Source organism: Artemia sp. Qi Xiang Cuo, chromosome 16 (genome assembly GCF_049724085.1).
Source record: "Artemia sp. Qi Xiang Cuo chromosome 16, ASM4972408v1, whole genome shotgun sequence".
Taxonomy (NCBI): Eukaryota; Metazoa; Arthropoda; class Branchiopoda; order Anostraca; family Artemiidae; genus Artemia; species Artemia sp. Qi Xiang Cuo.
In genome coordinates, this window is record NC_142809.1 from 17,023,901 (window position 1) to 17,046,159 (window position 22,259).

The window sequence follows — 22,259 nt, forward strand, 5'->3', positions numbered from 1 at the left end:
GGAGGCTATTGAGTAATGTTTGTGATTATTACTAATGCCAAAGCGATATCATTTTCGAGTGATTCACTTAGTAATATTCCCCATTTTTTGCAAGTACCAAGGATATCAAACTACTACAAAATATGACCTCTAGACCCATCTTAGGTCTATTCATACCTGAACACCCGATTTTCTACGATTTTCTAAGAATCATTTTCATTGTCCTGAGTGCTTTAAGAGTCCAGCAAAAGGTCCCATGCACAAAAAGGGCAAAGCTGTATACACTTATGGTGTTGTCTCTAATACATCCCAGATTTACCAGATGCTTTCTCCCAAATGATTGCAGCAGATTGACTAGGGGCAAAAGCCTAATAAATTGGTTTTCTCTCTTTTGCACAGAAAAAAAATTGTGTAGATACGTTTTTATTATTTGAAATTATTTGAACATTACCATAAATATTTGAAAACTTTCAAAAAGCTTAAAAAGTTAGTCAGAGAAAGAAACGAGGATTTTTCCAGTCAGTGAAACGAGGTAATATCCTCTTTTTTCTTTTTCACATAGTTTTTATTTTGTCATGCGAGCCAGTGGGGTCTTATAAATTACTTGCAATACGAAATAGAAGTTTTGTGTGTTTATTCCTTAAAATAAATAGAAAAAACCTTTTAAAATTGGTGTTCATGTATGACCATGTATGACCATGGGTACACAAAAGCTCAATTTCAGGGGGGGGGTTACCTGGTCTAATCAGAACTTTTAATGCTGTCTCATAGAAATCTCAAAACAAAAATATAAAAACATAAGGAAGCGTCATTCAGCCAATGGGGGGGGGGGGGGCCCCCGCCTGCCCTCCTTTATGGGCGCCCATGTTTATGACTAACCTAAGGTGAGTCCAGAGGTCAAAAGGGAGTAGTAAGAGAGGTGCTGATCCCAGTCCTACATTTCAGTCCTACGCCTGAGGCATGAATATGCGTGTAGTTTAACCGGTACATTGGCTTACCAGGGTCAGTCACCTGTAACTTGATTAGTAGGCTTTTTTTTTAAACTTGGCTAATAGGTTTTTAAACCTATTACTACGAACGGTATATGCATTCCATTTTTCGGAACTAGGAGCGAGATTGTGTGATGCTATCAGACTGGTTTTGTTTCATGGGTTCATTAATAGAATGACTCATGTTTTTGAAAAGGGTAATTACTTCTTTAGTTTACGAGTAGAAAAGTGCTTCACTAAAGATAAGGCTATTTTGTTTTTCTGAACTTTCTGAGGGGGATGGCGATGGTAACTATTTAGTTTAAGAAATTAGTTTACGAGTAGAAAAATGTTTCACTACAGATAAGGCTATTGTGTTTTTCTGAACTTTCTGTGGGGGGATGGAGATGGTAACTATTTAGTTTTAGAAATTAGTTTACGAGTAGGAAAATGCTTCACTACAGATAAGGCTCTTGTGTTTTTCTGAACATGTGTGTTTTTTTTCCGAACTTTCTGAGGGAGGAGGGGTAACTATTATGTTTAAAAATTAGTTTACGAGTAGAAAAATGCTTCACTACAGATAAGGCTATTGTGTTTTTCTGAACTTTCGGAGAGAGGCGGGGGTTAGCTTTTTAGTTTAAAAATTAGTTTACGAGTAGAAAATTGCTTCACTACAGATAAGGCTGATGTCTTTTTCTGAACTTTCTGAGGGGGGGAGGGGGTAACTATTTAGTTTAAGAAATTATTTTACGAGTAGAAAAATGCTTCACTACAGATAAGGCTTTTGTGTTTTTTTTTCCGAACTTTCTGAGGGAGGTGGGGGTAACTATTTAGTTTAAGAAATTAGTTTACGAGTAGAAAAATGTTTCACTACAGATAAGGCTATTGTGTTTTTCTGAACATGTGTGTTTTTTTCTGAACTTTCTGAGGGAGGAGGGGGTAACTATTTAGTTTAAAAATTAGTTTCCGAGTAGAAAAATGCTTCACTACAGATTAGGCTATTGTGTTTTTTTCTAAACTTTCTGAGGGAGGAGGGTGGGGGTAACTATTTAGTTTAAAAATTAGTTTACGAGTAGAAAAATGCTTCACTACAGATAACGCTATTGTGTTATTCTGAAATTTCCGAGGGAGGTGGAGGGTAACTTTTTAGTTTAAAAATTAGTTTACGAGTAGAAGAATGCTTCACTACAGATAAGGCTATTGTGTTTTTCTGAACTTTCTGAGGGAGGAGGGGGTAACTATTTAGTTTAAAAAATTAGTTTACGAGTAGAAAAATGTTTCACTACATATAAGGCTATTGTGTTTTTCTGAACTTTCTGAGGGGGGATGGCGATGGTAACTATTTAGTTTAAGAAATTAGTTTACGAGTAGAAAAGTGTGTCACTACAGATAAGGCTAGTGTGTTCTTCTGAACTTTCTGCGGGGGGATGGCGATGGTAACTATTTAGTTTAAAAAATTAGTTTACTAGTATAAAACTGCCTCACGACAGATAAGGCTATTGTGTTTTTCTGAACATGTGTGTTTTTTTTCCGAACTTTCTGAGGGAGGAGGGGGTAACTATTTAGTTTAAAAATTAGTTTACGAGGAGAAAAATGCTTCACTACAGATAAGGCTATTGTGTTTTTCAGAACTTTCTGAGAGAGGTGGGGGTTACCTTTTTAGTTTAAAAATTAGTTTACGAGTAGAAAAAAGCTTCACTACAGATAAGGCTGTTGTGTTTTTCTGAACTTTCTGAGGGGGGAGGGGGTAAGTATTTAGTTTAAGAAATTAGTTTACGAGTAGAAAAATGCTTCACTACAGATAAGGCTATTGAGTTTTTTTTTCTGAACTTTCTGAGGGAGGTGGGGGTAACTATTTAGTTTAAGAAATTAGTTTACGAGTAGGAAATGCTTCACTACAAATAAGGCTATTGTGTTTTTCTGAACTTTCTGAGAGAGGTGGGGAGTAACTTTTTAGTTTAAAAATTAGTTTACGAGTAGAAGAATGCTTCACTACAGATAAGGCTATTGTGTTTTTCTGAACTTTCTGAGGAAGGAGGGGGTAACTATTTAGTTTAAAAAATTAGTTTAATAGTAGAAAAATGTTTCTCTAAAGATAAGGCTATTGTGTTTTTCTGAACTTTCTGAGGGGGAGGGCGATGGTAACTATTTAGTTTAAGAAATTAGTTTACGAGTAGAAAAATGCTTCACTACAGATAAGGCTATTGTGTTTTTCTGAACTTTCTGAGGGGGTAACTATTTAGTTTAAAAATTAGTTTACGATTATAAAAATGCTTCACTACAGATAAGGCTATTGTGTTTTTTTTTCTGAGCCTTCTGAGGGAGGAGAGGGTAACTATTTATTTTAAGAAATTATTTTACGAGTAGAAAAATGCTTCACTACATATAATGCTATTTTGTTTTTTTTTCTGAATTTTCTGAGGGAGGAGGGCGGGTGTAACTATTTAGTTTAAGAAATTAGTTTATGAGTAGAAAAATGCTTCACGTATTTTTACGCGAAAACAACTTCAACCGTGCCCAGCCCCCCGCGATCAGAAATTAACTTATAAAAAAGTTTCTTCAACTGAAAGTAAGGAGCAACATCAAAACTTAAATACGGACAGAAAATAGATTTTTACGTGAAAACAACTTCAACAGTGCCCAACCCCCACCGCGATCAGAAATTAAATTATAAAAAAAAGTTTCTTCAACTGAAAGTAAGGAGCAACATCAAAACTTAAAAACGGACAGAAAATAGAGGCTGTTTCCAAAAGATTTAGGATTCATTAACGTTAGTGTTGTCAGTCAAAAGCAATGAGTTTGAGAAAATTGCCTGATTATCGAAAAAAATCGAGAAACACCCTCCAAAAGTCCAAAGGGATGTGATTGTCTTGAGGGGGGAGGGGAAATTTTCCATGGAAGAGGGGGGAGGGTATTTTTACGTGAAAACAACTTCATCCGCGTCCAGCTCCCGGCGATCAGAAATTAAATTATAAAAAAAAGTTTTTTCAAGTGAAAGTAAGGATCAACATCAAAACTTAAAAACGGACAGAAAATAGATTTTTACATGAAAACAACTTCAACCGTGCCCAACCCCCCGATATCAGAAATTAAATTATAAAAAAGTTTCTTCACCTCTTGAATACACAATACCGAAATTTCATTCAACTTTTATGTAATAAAATTATGGAAAATACAATTCTCTAGTTCAAATGTGAAACTTAAGTCCAGTTTTGGATACTCAAAATGATGAGGACATATGATTCTAATTCAATATTTTTTTTTTATAAAAACATACTTTTTTTTTAAACTTAGAAATTATTCAACTTTATTTTTTATTTTTTATTTTTTTATTTTTTTTTTGTATGTATTTTAAAATGACAAAATATGCTTACGGTTCTAACAATTGTACTCTATGATTTCTCAGAGACAGGATGCGGCTTTACCACTGGTACTCTATGGGTGGTTATCGACACTACCTAGTTTATTGCATGCATTAAATTAGTATTTTTTTACGCAGTGGAACGATAAACACATAAGTCATCTTAAAAAAAAAAGTGAAAATGGAACATTTTAATAAAGTGTGTTCACATGACAATGTTATTGTAGCATTGAATGCCAACAAGGAAAAGTATTTAAACTATGAAACAAGTACAAGTGGTAGCACTATTGGAAATGTATGCATGCATTGTCATGACAGTAAGGAATTAAATTTCTTTGGAATACCGAAAAGATTCCATTGTACAAATGGTGGATATGCGAGATTAAGATCTCCGGAGACGATTGCACTCAAAGAGAATGCCAACATAAAGATAATCGTTGATGATAGAGGACAACTCCTTACTACTTTTGCAGGTAACACATTACCTACTAGTACATCTAATTGTCATCTTTTAGGTATTAGCATTCAACGGAAGGTCAATAAAAGAAAGGCCTACTCTTCTACGAATATCATAAACCATATCTTGGCTACGTGCCGAAACTTTTACCTGTGTAAAAATAATGTAATAATAGACAGTGAAATTGCCAGAAAAATAAAAAGGGCATTGTCAGAAAATATCACTATGGAATATCAAGATGAATTGATGAAAAACTAAGTTCCAGCAAACGTTACTACCATTAATCAAACACTCGATGAATCAAATAATAGCAAAGATGAAACGTATATTGAACCTGTCGGTGACACACCAGTAAATATTGTGTAAGACTCAAAATGGAATAATGATTATTCTACCGATTACGAGTTAAGAGAAGACAATAGCTACAATATCAATAGAGAACATGGTGAACTATTTTATGGAACAGATTCAAAATGTCCAAAGTTGATCATTGATATTAATAATGTATCATAATATATTTTTGTATTAATATTCTACATGGTGTTATTTCATTAAAAGTATATTATGCATTACATTGTTACGTGTTCATTATTTTTAGAGTAAGCTAGCATATCAAACGTTTAGAATGTCTATTAAAACATTGGAGATGTAAGAAAAGGAATTTGCATACATCTATTGTCAGACACGTGGGATAACTTTGTTCTATAAACGGTTCATAATCAAAAAATAGTTTGGGAGAAGAAAAAAAAACCTAAAATAATTTCGTGAAATCAATTTCAACACTCAGAGCAGGGGGGTGTTGGGATTTAATCATAGAGAAACAACGAATTTACTTTTTTTTTAAATGTCACTCAAAGACGTTTCATTCTTTTCACTGACTTGAAATTGCATACAAACGAGCCAATCAGATGTTACAATCCTTTTGTTTGCTCAGAATTCAACAAAGCAACGACGGTTAGGCTACTTTATTTTACATGTTATTTCTAAAGCCAATTAAGATGAAGAAATGTATTCAAAGTCAAGGCTATAAGAAAAAAAAATTCTGGATATTTTTTATCTGTTTGTAGTTTACGCAATAATATCGATAACAGTAACGATTCTATTTGAACTTTCTCCAAGTTAATCAAATTTGTCTCTAAACGGTTCATGATAAAAAAATGTTTGGAACAAGAAAAAAAACCTAAAATAATGTTGTGAAATCATTTTCAACGCTCAGAGCAGGGGGGTATTTTATTGAAGAAGTTATTAAAAAATTTTGACTAAGTAGCACATTCTTTCTTGAATTCACCTGTTGGATAAACAAAATGACATTTCTTTCAAGAAATTACGACAAAATTCTAAGTAAATAAGAAACTCTTTATTGTTTTCACGAGTTAGATATACGATGTAGAAATTAAATTCAAAAAATTATGAAAAAATTCTCAGTAAGAAACAATTTCTTTCTTGAAGTCAACTCTTGGATAAACAATATGGAAATTTCATTCAAGAAATTATGAAAATATTTGTAAGTAGGTAGCAAACTCTTTATTGATTTCACCTCTTGGATATACAGTACAGATACTTCATTCAAGAAATTGTGAAAAAAACCCAAGTAAGTAACTTTTTTTTCTCTTTATCACAAACAATTTTCACTTAGCTACAAGATTTAGAAATTTAATTCAAGAAATTATGAAAAAAAACGCAAGTAAGTAACTTTTTTTTCTCTTTATCACAAACAATTTTCACTTAGCTACACGATGTAGAAATTTAATTCAAGAAATTATGAAAAAATTCTCAGTAGGTAAAAATTTCTTTCTTGAAGTCAACTCTTGGATCACGTTTTCAACCAGACTGGTTTTTTAGACAACACACCCACGGAGATGACACACACATAGAGACGAGACACGCACAGACACGACACACAAACAGAGTCACGTTTTGAAACTACATGCTATTTGCATGCCGTTCCTTGGCACCTTTCCAAATGAGCGGGGATTCCCCACTGGTTCCTACACATTGCAAAAAAGTAAGCCGTACGAAAACTCCGTTTTCAACCAGACTGGTTTTTTAGACAACGCACCCACAGAGATGACACACACACATAGAGACGAGACACACACAGAAACGACACACAAACAGAGTCATAGTGATAAGGATATCCAAACTGTTGGGTTGATCTAGGTTCACTTAGAGTGGCGCGCCACTCTAAGTGAACCTAGATCAACCCAACTTTTTGGATTTCTTCAAGAAAGAATTGCTTCAAGAAAGAAATTGTTACCTACTGAGAATTTTTTCATAATTTCTTGAATTAAATTTCTACATCGTGTAGCTAAGTGGAAATTGTTTGTGATACAGAGAAAAAAAAGTTACTTAAATGCTTTTTTTTAATAATTTCTTGAATTAAATTTATACATATTGTAGCTAATTGAAAATTGTTTGTGATAAAGAGAAAAAAAAAGTTAATTACTTGCGTTTTTTTTAATAATTTCTTGAATGAAGTATCTGTACGGTATATCCAAGAGGGTAAATCAATAAAGAGTTTGTTACTTACTTATAAATATTTTCATAATTTCTTGAAAGAAATTTCTGTATTGTGTATCCAAGTGTTGACTTCCAGAAAGAAATTGTTACTTACTGAGAATTTTTTCATAATTTCTTGAATCAAATTTCTAGATCGTATATATAACTCGTGAAAACAATAAATAGTTTGTTACTTGCTTAGAACTTTGTCATAATTTCTTAAGTGAACCTAGATCAACCCAACTTTTTGGATATCTCTCTCACTATGACTCTGTTTGTGTGTCGTGTCTGTGTGTGTCTCGTCTCTATGTGTGTGTGTGTGTGTCATCTCTGTGGGTGTGTTGTCTAAAAAACCAGTCTGGTTGAAAACGTGGAGTTTTCTTACTGCTTACTTTTTTTCAATGTGTAGGAACCAGTGGGGAATCCCCGCTCGTTTGGAAAGGTGCCAAGGAAAGGCTTGCAAATAGCATGTAGTTTCAAAACGTGACTCTGTTTGTGTGTCGTGTCTGTGCGTGTCTCGTCTCTATGTGTGTGTCATCTCCGTGGCTGTGTTGTCTAAAAAACCAGTCTGGTGGAAAACGTGATCCAAGAGTTGACTTCAAGAAAGAAATTTTTACCTACTGAGAATTTTTTCATAATTTCTTGAATTAAATTTCTACATCGTGTAGCTAAGTGAAAATTTTTTATTATAAAGAGAAAAAAAAGTTAATTACATGCGTTTTTTTTCATAATTTCTTAAATTAAATTTCTACATCGTGTAGCTAAGTGAAAATTGTTTATGATAAAGAGAAAAAAAAAGTTACTTACTTGCGATTTTTTTATAATTTCTTGAATGAAGTATCTGTACTGTATGTCCAAGAGGTGAAATCAATAAAGAGTTTGCTACTTACTTACAAATATTTTCATAATTTCTTGAATGAAATTTTCGTATTGTATATCCAGGAGTTGACTTCAAGAAAGAAATTGTTACTTACTGAGAATTTTTTCATAATTTCTTGAATTAAATTTCTACATCGTATATCTAACTCGTGAAAACAATAAAGAGTTTGTTACTTACTTAGAATTTTGTCTTAATTTCTTGAACGAAATGTCTTTTTGTTTATCCAACAGGTGAATTCAAGAAAGAATTTGCTACTTAGTTACAATTTTTTCATAATTTCTTTAATGAAATACCCCCCTGCTCTGAGTGTTGAAAATGATTTCACAACATTATTTTAGGTTTTTTTTTCTTGTTCCAAACATTTTTTTATCATGAACCGTTTAGAGACAAATTTAATTAACTTGGAGAAAGTTCAAATAGAATATTTACTGTTATCGATATTATTTCGTAAACTACAAACTGATAAAAAATATCCAGAACTTTTTTTTCTTATAGCCTTGACTTTGAATACATTTCTTCATCTTAATTGGCTTTAGAAATAACATGCAAAATAAAGTAGCCTAACCGTCGTTGCTTTGTTGAATTCTGAGCAAACAAAAGGATTGTAACATCTGATTGGCTCGTTTGTATGCAATTTCAAGTCAGTGAAAAGAACGAAACGTCTTTGAGTGACATTTAAAAAAAAAAGTAAATTCGTTGTTTCTCTATGATTCAATCCCAACATCCCCCTGCTCTGAGTGTTGAAAATGATTTCACGACATTATTTTAGGTTTTTTTTCTTGTCCCAAACTATTTTTTTATTATGAACCGTTTATAGAACAAAATTATCCCATGTGTCTGACAATAGATGTATGCGAATTCCTTTTCTTACATCTCCAACGTTTTAATAGACATTCTAAACGTTTGATATGCTAGCTTACTCTAAAAATAATGAACACGTAACAATGTAATGCATAATATACTTTTAATGAAATAACACCATGTAAAATATTAATAAAAGAATATATTATGATACATTATTAATATCAATGATCAACTTTGGACATTTTGAATCTGTTCCATAAAATAGTTCACCATGTTCTCTCTTGATATTGTAGCTATTGTCTTCTCTTAACTCGTAATCGGTAGAATAATCATTATTCCATTTTGAGTCATACACAATATTTACGGGTGTGTCACCGACAGGTTCAATATACGTTTCATCTTTGCTATTATTTGATTCATCGAGTGTTTGATTAATGGTAGTAACGTTTGATGGCACTTTGTTTTTCATCAATTCATCTTGATATTCCTTAGTGATATTTTCTGACAATGCCCTTTTTATTTTTCTGGCAATTTCAATGTCTATTATAACATTATTTTTACACAGGTAACAGTTTCGGCACGTAGCCAAGATATGGTTTATGATATTCGTAGAAGAGTAGGCCTTTCTTTTATTGACCTTCCGTTGAATGTTAATACCTAAAAGATGACGATTAGATGTATCAGTAGGTAATGTGTTACCTGCAACAGTATTAAGGAGTTGTCCTCTATCATCAACGATTATCTTTATGTTGGCATTCTCTTTGAGTGCAATCATCTCCGGATATCTCAATCTCGCATATCCACCATTTGTACAATGGAATCTTTTCGGTATTCCAAAGAAATTTAATTCCTTACTGTCATAACAATGCATGCAAACAGTTCGAGGACTGCTACCGCTTGTACTTGTTTAATAATTTAAATACTTATCCCTGCTGGCATCCATTGCTACAATAGCATTATCATGTGAACAATGTTTATTTAAATGTTCCATCTTCACTTTTTTTTTAAGGTATAACTTATTTGTTTATCGTTCCACTGCGTAAAAAATACTGATTTAATGCATGCAATAAACTAGGTAGTGTCGATAACCGCCCATAGAGTACCAGTGGGAAAGCCGCATCGTGTCTCTGAGAAATCATAGAGTACAATTGTTAGAACCGTAACCATATTTTGTAATTTTAAGATACATACAAAAAAAAAAAAATAAAAAAAAAAAAAATAAAGTTTAATAATTTGTATGTTTAAAAAAAAGTTTGTTTTTATAAAAAAAAAATATTTAATTAGAATAATCAATACTCATCATTATGAGTATCCAAAACTGGACTTAAGTTCCACATTTGAACTAGAGAATTGTATTTTCATAATTTTCTTACATGAGAGTTGAATTAAATTTCGGTATTGTGTATTCAAGAGGTGAAGAAACTTTTTTATAATTTGATTTCTGATATCAGGGGGTTGGGCACAGTTGAAGTTGTTTTCATGTAAAAATCAATTTTCTGTCCGTTTTTAAGTTTTGATGTTGCTCCTTACTTTCACTTGAAGAAATTTTTTTTATAATTTAATTTCTGATCGCGGGGAGCTGGACACGGTTGAAGTTGTTTTCACGTAAAAATACCCTCCCCCTCTTCCATGGAAAATTCCCCCTACCCCCTCAATACAATCCCATCCCTGTCGACATTTGGAGGGTGTTTCTCCATTTTTTCGATAATCAGGCAATTTTATCAAACTCATAGCTTTTGACTGACAACACTAACGTTAATGAATCCTAAATCTTTTGGAAACAGCCTTTATTTTCTGTCCGTTTTTAAGTTTTGATGTTGCTCCTTACTTTCAGTTGAAGAAACTTTTTTTTATAATTTAATTTCTGATCGTGGGGGCAGGGGCACTGTTGAAGTTGTTTTCACGTAAAAATCTATTTTCTGTCCGTATTTAAGTTTTGATGTTGCTCCTTACTTTCAGTTGAAGAAACTTTTTTATAAGTTAATTTCTGATCGCGGGGGGCTGGGCACGGTTGAAGTTGTTTTTGCGTAAAAATACGTGAAGTATTTTTCTACTCGTAAAATAATTTCTTAAACTAAATAGTTACCCCCGCCCTCCTCCCTCAGAAAGTTCAGAAAAAAAAACACAATAGCCTTATCTATAGTGAAGTATTTTTATACTAGTAAAATAATATTTAAACTAAATAGGTACACACTCCTCCCACATAAATCTCAGAAAAAAAAAACACAACAGCCTTATCTGTCGTGTATAATTTTTAGAATAGTAAAATAATTTTTAAACTAAATAGTTACCCCCGCCCCACGCAGACAGTTCAGAAAAACACAATAACCTTATCTGTAGTGAAGCATTTTTCTACTCTTAAACTAATTTCTTAAACTAAATAGTTACCAACGCCCTCCCCCCGCAGAAAGTGTAGAAAAACACAATAGCCTTATCTGTAGAGAAACATTTTTATACTCGTAAACTAATTTGTCTAACTAAATAGTTAACCCCTCCCCCCGCAAAAAGTTCAGACAAACACAATAGCCTTATCTGTAGTGAAGCATTCTTTTACTCGTAAACTAATTTTTAAAATAAAAAGTTACACTCCACCTCTCTCAGAAAGTTCAGAAAAACACAATAGCCTTATCTGTAGTGAAGCATTTTTCTACTCGTAAACTAATTTTTAAACTAAATAGTTACCCCCACCTCCCTCAGAAAGTTCAGAAAAATAACACAATAGCCTTATCTGTAGTGAAGCATTTTTCTACTCGTAAACTAATTTCTTAAACTAAATACTTACCCCCTCCCCCCTCAGAAAGTTCAGAAAAAAACAATAGCCTTATCTGTAGTGAAGCATTTTTCTACTCGTAAACTAATTTTTTAAACTAAAACTTTACCCCCACCCCACTCTGGACGTTCAGAAAACAAAACAGTATTATATTTAGTGAAGCATTTTGCAACTCTTAAGCTAATTTGTAAACTAAAAAGTTACCCCCTCCTCCCTCGGAAAGTTCGGAAAAAAAAACACACAAGTTCAGAAAAACACAATAGCCTTATCTGTAGTGAGGCAGTTTTCTACTCGTAAACTAATTTCTTAAACTAAATAGTTACCATCGCCATCCCCCCTCAGAAAGTTCAGAAAAACACACTAGCCTTATCTGTAGTGAAAAATTTTTCTACTCGTAAACTAATTTCTTAAACTAAATAGTTACCATCGCCTTCCCCCCTCAGAAAGTTCAGAAAAACACAATAGCCTTATCTGTAGTGAAACATTTTTCTACTCGTAAACTAATTTTTAAACTAAATAGTTACCCCCACCCACCTCCCTTAGAAATTTCAGCAAAAAAAATACAAGAGAATTATATGTAGTGAAGAATTTTTCTACTCTTAAAATAATTTTTCAACTAAATAGTTACACCCTCCTCCGTCAGAAAGTTCAGAAAAAACACTAAAGCTCAGAAAAAAAAAAAATCCTTATATGTAGTGACTCATTTTTCTCCTCGTACACTAATTTCTTAAACTAAATAGTTCCCCCCACCTCCCTCAGAAAGTTCAGAAAAAAAACAATAGCCTTATCTTTAGTGAAGCATTTTTCTACTCGTAAACTAATTTCTTAAACTAAATAGTTACCCCCTCCCCCCCTGAGATAGTTCGGAAAAACATTTCAGCCTTATCTGTAGTGAAGCATTTTTCTACTTATAAACTAATTTTTAAACTAAAAAGTTACCCCCCACCTCTCTCAGAAAGTTCAGAAAAAAATGAGAGCCTTATATGTAGTGAAGCATCTTTCTAATCGTAAACTAATTTTTAAACTAAATAGTTACCCCCTTCTCCCTCAGAAAGTTCGGAAAAAAAAACACACATGTTCAGAAAAACACAATAGCCTCATCTGTAGTGAGGCATTTTTCTACTCGTAAACTAATTTCTTAAACTAAATAGTTACCATTTCCATCCCCCCTCAGAAAGTTCAGAAAAACACAATAGACTCATCTGTAGTGAAACATTTTTCTACTCGTAAACTAATTTTTTAAACTAAACAGTTACCCCCTCCTCCCTCAGAAAGTTCAGAAAAACACAATAGCCTTATCTGTAGTGAAGCATTCTTCTACTCGTAAGCTAACTTTTAAACTAAAAAGTTAACCTCCACCTCGCTCGTAAAGTTCAGAATTACTCAATCGCGGTATCTGTAGTGAAGCATTTTTCTACTCGTAACCTAATTTTTAAACTAAATAGTTACCCCCACTCACCTCCCTTAGAAAGTTTAGAAAAAAAAACACAATAGCCTTATCTGTAGTGAATCATTTTTCTACTCTTATACTAATTTTTAAACTAAATAGTTACCCCCTCCTCCCTCATAAAGTTCAGAAAAAAACACACAAGTTAAGAAAAGCAAAATAGCCTTATCTGTAGTGAAGCATTTTTATACTCTTAAACGAATTTCTTAAACTAAATAGTTACCCCCTCCTCCCTCCGAATTTTCAGAAAAAAACAAAAGAATTATCTACAGTGTAGCATTTTCTACTCGTAAACTAATTTTTAAACTAAATAGTTACCCCCTCCTCCCTCGTTAAGATCAGAAAAAAAACAGATTTTCAGAAAAACACAATAGCCTTATCTTTAGTGAAGCATTTTTATGCTCGTAAAATAATGTCTTGAACGAATTAGTTACCCCCTCCCCCCCTCAGACAGGAAAGCAAAGAATAATAGCCGGATCTGGAGGGCATCTATTTTATAATAATAAACTAATTTTTTAACTAAATCTTTTCACCAACCAACTCTATGAAAGTTCAGACAAAAACAAAATCCGTATCTGTAGTGAAGCATTTTTCTACTCGTAAACTAATTTTTTAACTAAATAGTTACCCCTCCTCCCTCAGAAAGTTCGGAAAAAAAAAACACATATTCAGAAAAACACAATAGCCTTATCTGTAGTGAAGCATTTTTCTACTCGTAAACTAATTTCTTAAACTAAATAGTTACCATCACCATCCCCCCTCAGAAAGTTCAGAAAAACACATTAGCCTTATCTATAGTGAAACATTTTTCTACTCGTAAACTAATTTTTTAAACTAAATAGTTACCATCGCCATCCCCCCTCAGAAAGTTCAGAAAAACACAATAGCCTTATCTGTAGTGAAATATTTTTCTACTCGTAAACTAAAGAAGTAATTACCCTTTTCAAATACATTAGTCGTTCTATTAATGAACCCATGAAACGAAACCAGTCTGATAGCATCACACAATCTCGCTCCTAGTTCCAAAAAATAGAATGCATGTACCGTTCGTAGTAATAGGTTTAAAAACCTATTAGCCAAGTTTAAAAAAAAAACCTGCTAATCAAGTAGGTGACTGACCCTGGTAAGCCAATGTACCGGTTAAACTACACTGTATATTCATGCCTCAGGCGTAGGACTGAAATGTAGGACTGGGATCAGCACCTCTCTTACTACTAAAGGGTTTGTATTTTAATGTCCTTGGTATTTTAAAGAATCCATTAATCTATTCTAGGCTTTTTTTTACACTAAGACACTATACAATACCGGATTTATAAGTCTTTTTAAATTTTCATCATCTTGTGAATCCGTCTTGAACCCATGACCAATAAAAAATAGCCGAAAAAATACGCAAAGGCTATTTAGATTTTGGCGCGGAAACATTTCTCCATTGGAAGTGCTACTTTAAAAAAATACCATATTCATCAATATAACATGAAAATATCAAAGCAGCAAAATATACACACAATTTCTAACTATGAACGGTTGTAGACGATAAAAAGCTGAATTAGTAACCAAAACTCAAAAACGAAATTTTGTTAACAATAAATATATAAAAAAAGGCGTATTTTAGTTTATTCCAAATATATAAAATTCTTTAAGTTTAATGTTACCCATCAAGAGTTACGAGCCTGAGAAAATTTGCTTGATTTTCGAAAAAAGAGGAAAACACCCCAAAAGAGTCAACTCAATCTCAAAGGAAATTAAATAAAAAAAAACAATTTTTTCAGCTGAAAGTAAGGAGCAACATTAAGAATTAAAACGAACAGAACTTATTACGTATATGAGGAAGTTCGCCCCTCATCGCTACCTCGCTTTTTACGCTAAAGTTCGAATTTTGTTCCAATTCTTTGAGAATGACCCCTGAATCACAAAGACCGTTTAATTAAAATAAATAGCTCTTTTGATAGTCCAAAAATACTTAAAGAGCGTATGGCATAAAGAGCGAGGTATTGACGATGGAGTGAACCCCCTCATATACCTATTAATTTATGTTCGTTTTAAGTTTTAACGTTGCTTCTTACTTTCAGTTGAAAAAATTTATTTTTCAACTTCATGGAAAGATCCTCCCACTTAACTCCCTGCCCTAACAACCCCCCTCCCCCCACCACCAACAGAAAAAAAAACTATTTATAAACAATGAGCAAAGTTCATAACTTGCAGCCCTTCCTTCGGGGACTGGGGGGGATTAAGTCATCCTCAAAAACATAGTTATTAAATATTTCGACTATGCTGAGCAAAATGGCTATCTTAAAATTTGATCCGGTGACTTTGGGGAAAAAATGAGCGTGGGAAGGGGCCTAGTTGCCCTCCAATTTTCCGATCACTTAAAAAGGGCACTAGAACTTTTAATTTATATTTGAATGAGTCCTCTCACGACATCCTAGGACCACTGGATCGATACTATCACCCCTGGGAAAAAACAAACAAAATAAACAAATAAACACGCATCCGTGATCTTTCTTCTGGCAAAAAAATACAAAAATCCACATTTTTGCAGATAGGAGCTTGAATCTTCTACAGTAGGGTTCTCTGATACGCTGAATCTGATAGTGTTATTTTTATTAGGTTTCTGTGACTTTTAGGGGGAATTTCCCTCTTTTTTGAAAATAAGGCAAATTTTCTCAGGCTTGTAACTTTTGATGGGTAAGACTAAAGTAGATGAGTAAGACTAAACTTATATGTTTTAAATAAGCATAAAAATCCAATTCTTTAGATGTATGTATATGTATCAAATTCTGTTTCTTAGAGTATCGGTTGCTATTGAGCCGGGTCGCTCCTTACTTACAGTTCGTTACTACGAACTGTTTGAAATCCCACATTCAGTTTCAGCATATGAAAGAACCTTACTGTAAAGGTTCCATGCTCTTATTTACAAAAATTGCTAAAAATTTTCTAATTTACAAAAACTTGCGTTTTTTTCCACAACAAATATCACACATGCGTTTTTTTCCTGGGGTGACTGTATCGACCCAATAGTTCTAGAAGATCGGGTGAGGGTCCATTTGAATTGAAATCATAAGTATTTCTAAAGAATTTTAAGACTTTGTTGTAAAGAGTGAGGGTTGAGGACGGGACAGCCACCTCACACACGGAATAATATTCTTTTCGTTTTAAGTAATACTGTTGCTCCTTGCCTTCAGTTGAAAAAACGTGTTTCTCTTTATTTAATCTTATACCAGAGACCAGAGATCATTCAGTCTAGTTTAAGGACCTCTTTCTCCTCTTCCTGCCTCTTTCTCCAAAGATCAACCTAGGGAGCCGATAATTAGCCAAAAAGAAAAATAATCATTTTCTGCTTAGTTTTTATAGCATGGAATACGATTTGAAAGGTAATCGGGAAATAAAGCACTTGAATTTGCAAGCTGGCTACATTTTGCTGCAGCGGAAAAATTATTTATTAGTTTGGTAACTTATAATAATTTCTATTAGTTTTGAATAAATAAATCTTCCGCCGTATGTTTCCACTTTTTTTCTAGGAAACTGATTAAAACATACTCACTTGCATTAAAATATACACATTTATTAGACAGGTGGACACATTAGAGCTTTAACATTATACTCATCTGTAACTTTAGAATCTACGAATTTCAGGGACCATAGGGCTAGTGTCCCTAATCACGTCTTTATCGGCATGTTGTACTTCTTTTGAATCAGGATCTTTTATGGCTCACTCAGGTAATAGTATTAGATAATAACACTTGCTCAGTTTCACTAATAGTCGCACGTCACTTTACAGACACAAGTTGGCTTCGCTGCATGATTCCCTGGGAATCTTTCTATACTAGATCCAACCCCCAACCACCTACTACTAACAACTCACCGCAGCACCAAGCCGCCTGAGGCCAACTCAGCTACGCACGCTCCTCCCCCATCCCAATCTATTCAAAGCCTCCCTTTTTACACCCTCCCACGAAGTTCCCATTTCCTTTAAATCTTTCTTTATGACGTCCTCCGACCCCAGACAAGGACGACCTGCTTTCCGTTTAGCCCTAGACGGTTGTTCCAAAAGAACAATCTTCGGCAATCTGTCATCCTTCTTCCGCACAACGTGCCCTAGGCATCTCAACCTTTCTTTTATCTTAGCCCTAGAGAGGAAGCCGAATCAAACAGTTCGTGGTAACGAACTGTAACTAAGGAGCGACCCGGCTCAATGGTAACCGAAACTGTAAAACACGAAATTTTGATACCAATAGATATATCAAAAGAATCAAATTTTACTTCTGATTTCAAATATATAAGTTTCATCAAGTTTAATTTTACCTATCAAAAGTTACGCGCCTGAGAAAATTTGGCTGATTTTCGAAAAAAGGGGGAAAGACCCCCTAGAAGCTATAGAACCTTAATGAAAATCACACCATCATATTCAGCGTATCAGAGAATCCTACTGTAGAGGTTTCAAGCTCCTATCTACAAAAATGTGGAATTTTCCATTTTTTGCCAGAAGAAAGATCACGGATGCGTGTTTATTTGTTTTTTTGTTTGTTTTTTTTTCAGGGGTGATCGTATCGACCCAGTGGTCCTATAATATCGAGGGAGGGCTCCTTTGAACGGAAATTAAAAGTTCTAGTGCCCTTTTTAAGTGACCAAAAAAATAGAGGGCAACTAGGCCCCCTCCCACGCTCATTTTTTTCCCAAAGTCATCTGATCAAAATTTTGAGATAGCCATTTTGTTCAGCTTGGTCTAAAGTATTATAACTATGTCTTTTGGGATGACTTTATCCTTCGAAGCCCCAAGGAGGAGGGCTCAAAGCTATGAACTTTACCCAATGTTAACATATAGTATTGGTTATTGGGACCCGGCTCAACGGTAACCGAAACTCTAGAAAACAGTATTTTGATACAAATAGATACATCAAAAGAATCGGATTTTAATGCTGAATTCAAATATATAAGTTTCGTCAAGTTTAATCATCAAAAGTTAAGCACCTCAGAAAATTTGGCTGATTTTCGAAAAAAGGGGGAAAGACCCCCTAAAAATTATAGAACCTGAATGAAAATCACACCATCATATTCCGCGTATCAGAGAACCCTACTGTAGAGGTTTCAAGCACATATCTACAAAAATGTGGAATTTTCCATTTTTTGCCAGAAGAAAGATCACGGGTGCGTGTTTATTTTTTTTTATTTTTTTCCCAGGGGTGATCGTATCGACCCAGTGGTCCTAGAATATCGTGGGAGGGCTCATTGGAATGGAACTTAAAAGTTCTAGTGCCCTTTTTAAATGACCAAAAAATTGGAGGGCAACTAAGCCCCCTCCCACGCTCATTGTTTTCCCAAAGTCACCTGATCAAAATTTTGAGATATCCATTTTGTTCAGCATGTTCGAAAATATTATAAGTATGTCTTTTAGGGTGACTTAATCCCCCGAAGTTCCCGGGAGGAGGGCTGAAAGTTATGAACTTTACCCAATGTTAACATATAGTATTGGTTATTGCGAAGTATACAGTACAGACGTTTTCAGGGGAGATTTTTCCTGGTAGTGGGGGTGGGGTCGGGCAGGGACGTACGCAGGGGGGCCTCCAGGCCCGGCCCCCCCGCCCCCCGAAATCTCACGATTTTTTTCATTTCCCCATATTTTTCTGATTTTTCTCACAGAATAATGGGTTTGAAGGATTTGCCCCCCCCCCCGAAACAAATTCCAGCGTAAGTGCCTGGGGTCGGGGGTTATGTTGGGGGATCTTTTCATGAAGGAACTTTTCATGGGGGAAGGGACATTGCTATGAAGGGGACGCCGGACTTCCCAGCATTATTTAAAAAAAGATCAGAAATTAAATATAAAAAAACTAGTTTTTCAACTGCAACAGCAGCAACATCAAAACTTTAACCGAACAGAAAATATTACATATATGATTGGGTTCACCCCTAGTCAATACCTTACTCTTTAAGCCAGAGATTTTTTAGTACTTTCATAAGAGCTATTTATTCTAATTAACGGCCTTTGTGATTAAGCGGTCATTTTTAAAGAATTGGAACAAAATTTGAACTTTCGCTTAAAGAGCAAGGTATTGACTAGGGGGCGAACCCCCTAATGTATGTATTAAAAATATATGAATATAGAAGTTCGTTACGTAAGTTAATTCGTAAGTTACGTATATTTATTACTAATAAAAACGTTCGTAAATAAAATGGAACAACTTTCGAGAAAGCCATTTAACCAAATAAAAGTAAATTAAGATGAAAAATTTGTTTTAATTATTCATGTACTGTGAGCCAAGATCAAAACCTAGATTTATTCAAAAACGTTCAGAAATTAAATAAAAAAAACAAGTTTTTTTTAACTGAAAGTAAGGAGCAATATCAAAAATTCAAACGAACATAAATTATTCCGTCTGTGAAAGTGGTTTTCCCCTCCTCAACGCCTCGCTCTTTACGCTAAAGTTTGACTTTTTCACAACACTATTTTTTTTAAAAAATAAAAAACTTTAGAGTAAAGAGCGAGGCGTTGAGGAGGGGACAGCCCCTTTCATATACGGAATAATTTCTGTTCGTTTTAAGTTTTAATGTCGCTCCTTACTTTCAGTTAAAAAAACTTGTTTTGTTTATTTAATAACAAGACAGAAACGATTGTGTTGTATCACGGATAACAAAACAAAATTTACAGTAACAAGGTGGATACAACCTACCTCGTTGAAATCAGAATCATATTTGGGTTCAGAGTAAGTGTAAGTAGGAAAGAGGACCTGACCCTCGCTTACTATCTATCCATTCTATTTGGACATCAAATCCCTCTTAAGAATCAGGTATCGTTGAAAATTTATCTCTGATGGTGACAATTGCGTCTCATTGATACATTTAGTATAAAGGTAGTTAGGCTAGAATTCAGGCCTTTTTGAAATCTGGATCGTATCCCGAATACCAGTCTGGGAATTATGGGGCCCAAGATAAGCCCCAATTCTTAACGTTACCGATTCCCCCAGATAGTATCAGATTTTTCCACCTTGACGAGTAAAGCCGCTACTCTTTTTACGCCACCTATCATGTGGCAGGAGTCTTAAATCAAAGTCAGGCCCAGATAGAGTTTTATGACTCGCCTCCTAACTTTGTCCGCATGGGTGTGAATTACCTTCGTCAACGTAGGATCATTCACAGATTATTCCTTATTTTACCTTAATGTTAGCTATACTAATTTTTATTAATTCTTCAGGTAAAGGAGACGGATCAAGGCTGTTACGTTTGCCAGGTCAACACGTCACCTATGAAGCAACAAATTGGTTGCATTGACGTCTTAGGTAAGTCATTTTCTATATTATAATTTTTTTCTAATTGGATATACAAGTAGGATACTGATTTTATAAAATTAGGTAGGATTATATAAAATTAGATTTCTAGACCGTGTATAGGAAGAAATATATATTTAATAATAAACAATCAGTATTCGTTCTTCGCTTTCCAACAAAGGTGAATGAAAGGGCGTGAAAGGGCGAGCGGGTCAATTGAATTACAATTATTCAATACGCTCACACTAAACTAAATCAAAAACTAATCCCGTTAAAAAGAAAAAAAATTCCTAAAAACCGGAGAACAATACTTTGACAACAATATCAACCAAGAGTGGGCTGCTCAACAAATTAACTCCTAATATGTTTTGGCTCCGACCTGGAAGCAAGAAGATAATGTGCAATTTCCACAAAGGTAAGCAGCTTTCACAGTAGGCTACGTACTTGATTTTCTAAGCCAAATAGTTAAGTCAGGTTACGCCGAGCTTGACATTTAACACTTAAACAAGCCCTTTTATACTAAAGGCCTATTCATGGGGATGGCAGTTGAGTTCTCGTTCCCCACAGAGCCTTGAGAATACAACAATTTATTCAACAAAAAAGTAGATTTCTCCATTTAGTTCTGCTCTGATCTCAAGGCAAAGTTGAACCAGAGCTCTTTGTTAAGTTCAGCGAAAATGAAGAAGGGGAGGATGAAAGATATATTCGTTGAAGAGTATCAGCATGTTAATGAATGACTTCCATTCAGTTCTCTCTTTCATGAAAATGAGCCATAGGGGCTAACGCCAAAATCCACGAATCAATCAGGATTTCTACAATCATCATAACCATCATAAGCAACTTATGCATAAGCAACTATAATCATCATAAGAAACCTTATGGCTATTGAAGTAGGAAGGCTTATGATAAAAAGTGACGTGAAGGGCTTTCATTTTGTTTTTATAGTTTATTAACTGCTCATCCAAAAAAAAATGAACAAACTGAACTAATTTAAAATAATCAAAACCTATAAAGACATAGGTAAAAAACACAAAAACGCTATACAAAAATAAAATAAATACAAAAGAAAACCTTATATCCAGACCATTGATAAACTTAGCCTACTGATTTTTTAGGCTAAGTGGTTAAGTTGTATTAATTTGAGTATGATCTTTCACACTTAAGCAAGTCTTATTACCCTAGAGGATTATGTTCATGAGGATGGCAGTTGAACTCATGTGTACCTCCCATCCTTGAGAAAACAACCATTTTTTCAAGTAAAAGGTAGATTTTTCCATTTTGCTGTATTCTGCTCTAAAGGCAGAGTTGAGCAATAGCTCAATTTCAACGGGAGACGGATGAGAGGGAAAGGGGAGAAAAAGCACCATTTGTTGAAAAACCAGTATGAAAACCCACAAAAGCTATACAAAAACAAAATAAAAACAAAGAAACTTACATCTAAACTGTTGGTAAAGGCAGGCATTTTCGGACTTGAAGCCGAAATATTTGGGATTTTATGACTATTGGCGGAAAAAAATTGCCATTTTTCCATTATCTCATTAAGAAAAATATACCCGTTTTCTATATTTTCAATATTATTTTCTATATTTTCCTATATTTTGCTATATTTTCATTTCCTTTGAGTAAATGGTAAGGTAGTGCGATCTATGAAATTATTTTCTACAGTGTAGCTTGGAAGAATCATATTTATTCTTGGAAGCAATAAATTTCGTGGAAGGCAATAAATTCCAAACAAGAGGACTATAATAACGAATTAAAAAAATGTCAAAAAAAAATCCTAAACTCTTTTGCTATATTTTTTACATTCCTTCATTTTAATTTTTACGCTCTTTATT

At 34.0% G+C, this 22,259-nt stretch overlaps 1 protein-coding gene across 4 annotated transcripts in view; it reads left to right on the forward strand.

The window, feature by feature from the left end:
* LOC148942634 (lachesin-like) overlaps positions 1 to 22,259 on the forward strand; it is a 582,410-nt gene that overhangs the window by 319,034 nt on the left and 241,117 nt on the right. For all 4 annotated transcript variants that reach the window (XM_089102786.1, XM_089102787.1, XM_089102789.1 and 1 more), the window contains one exon: positions 20,352 to 20,436. In XM_089102786.1, the coding sequence (XP_088958912.1) occupies positions 20,352 to 20,436 (85 nt within the window). The remainder of the gene's footprint in view (positions 1 to 20,351; positions 20,437 to 22,259) is intronic.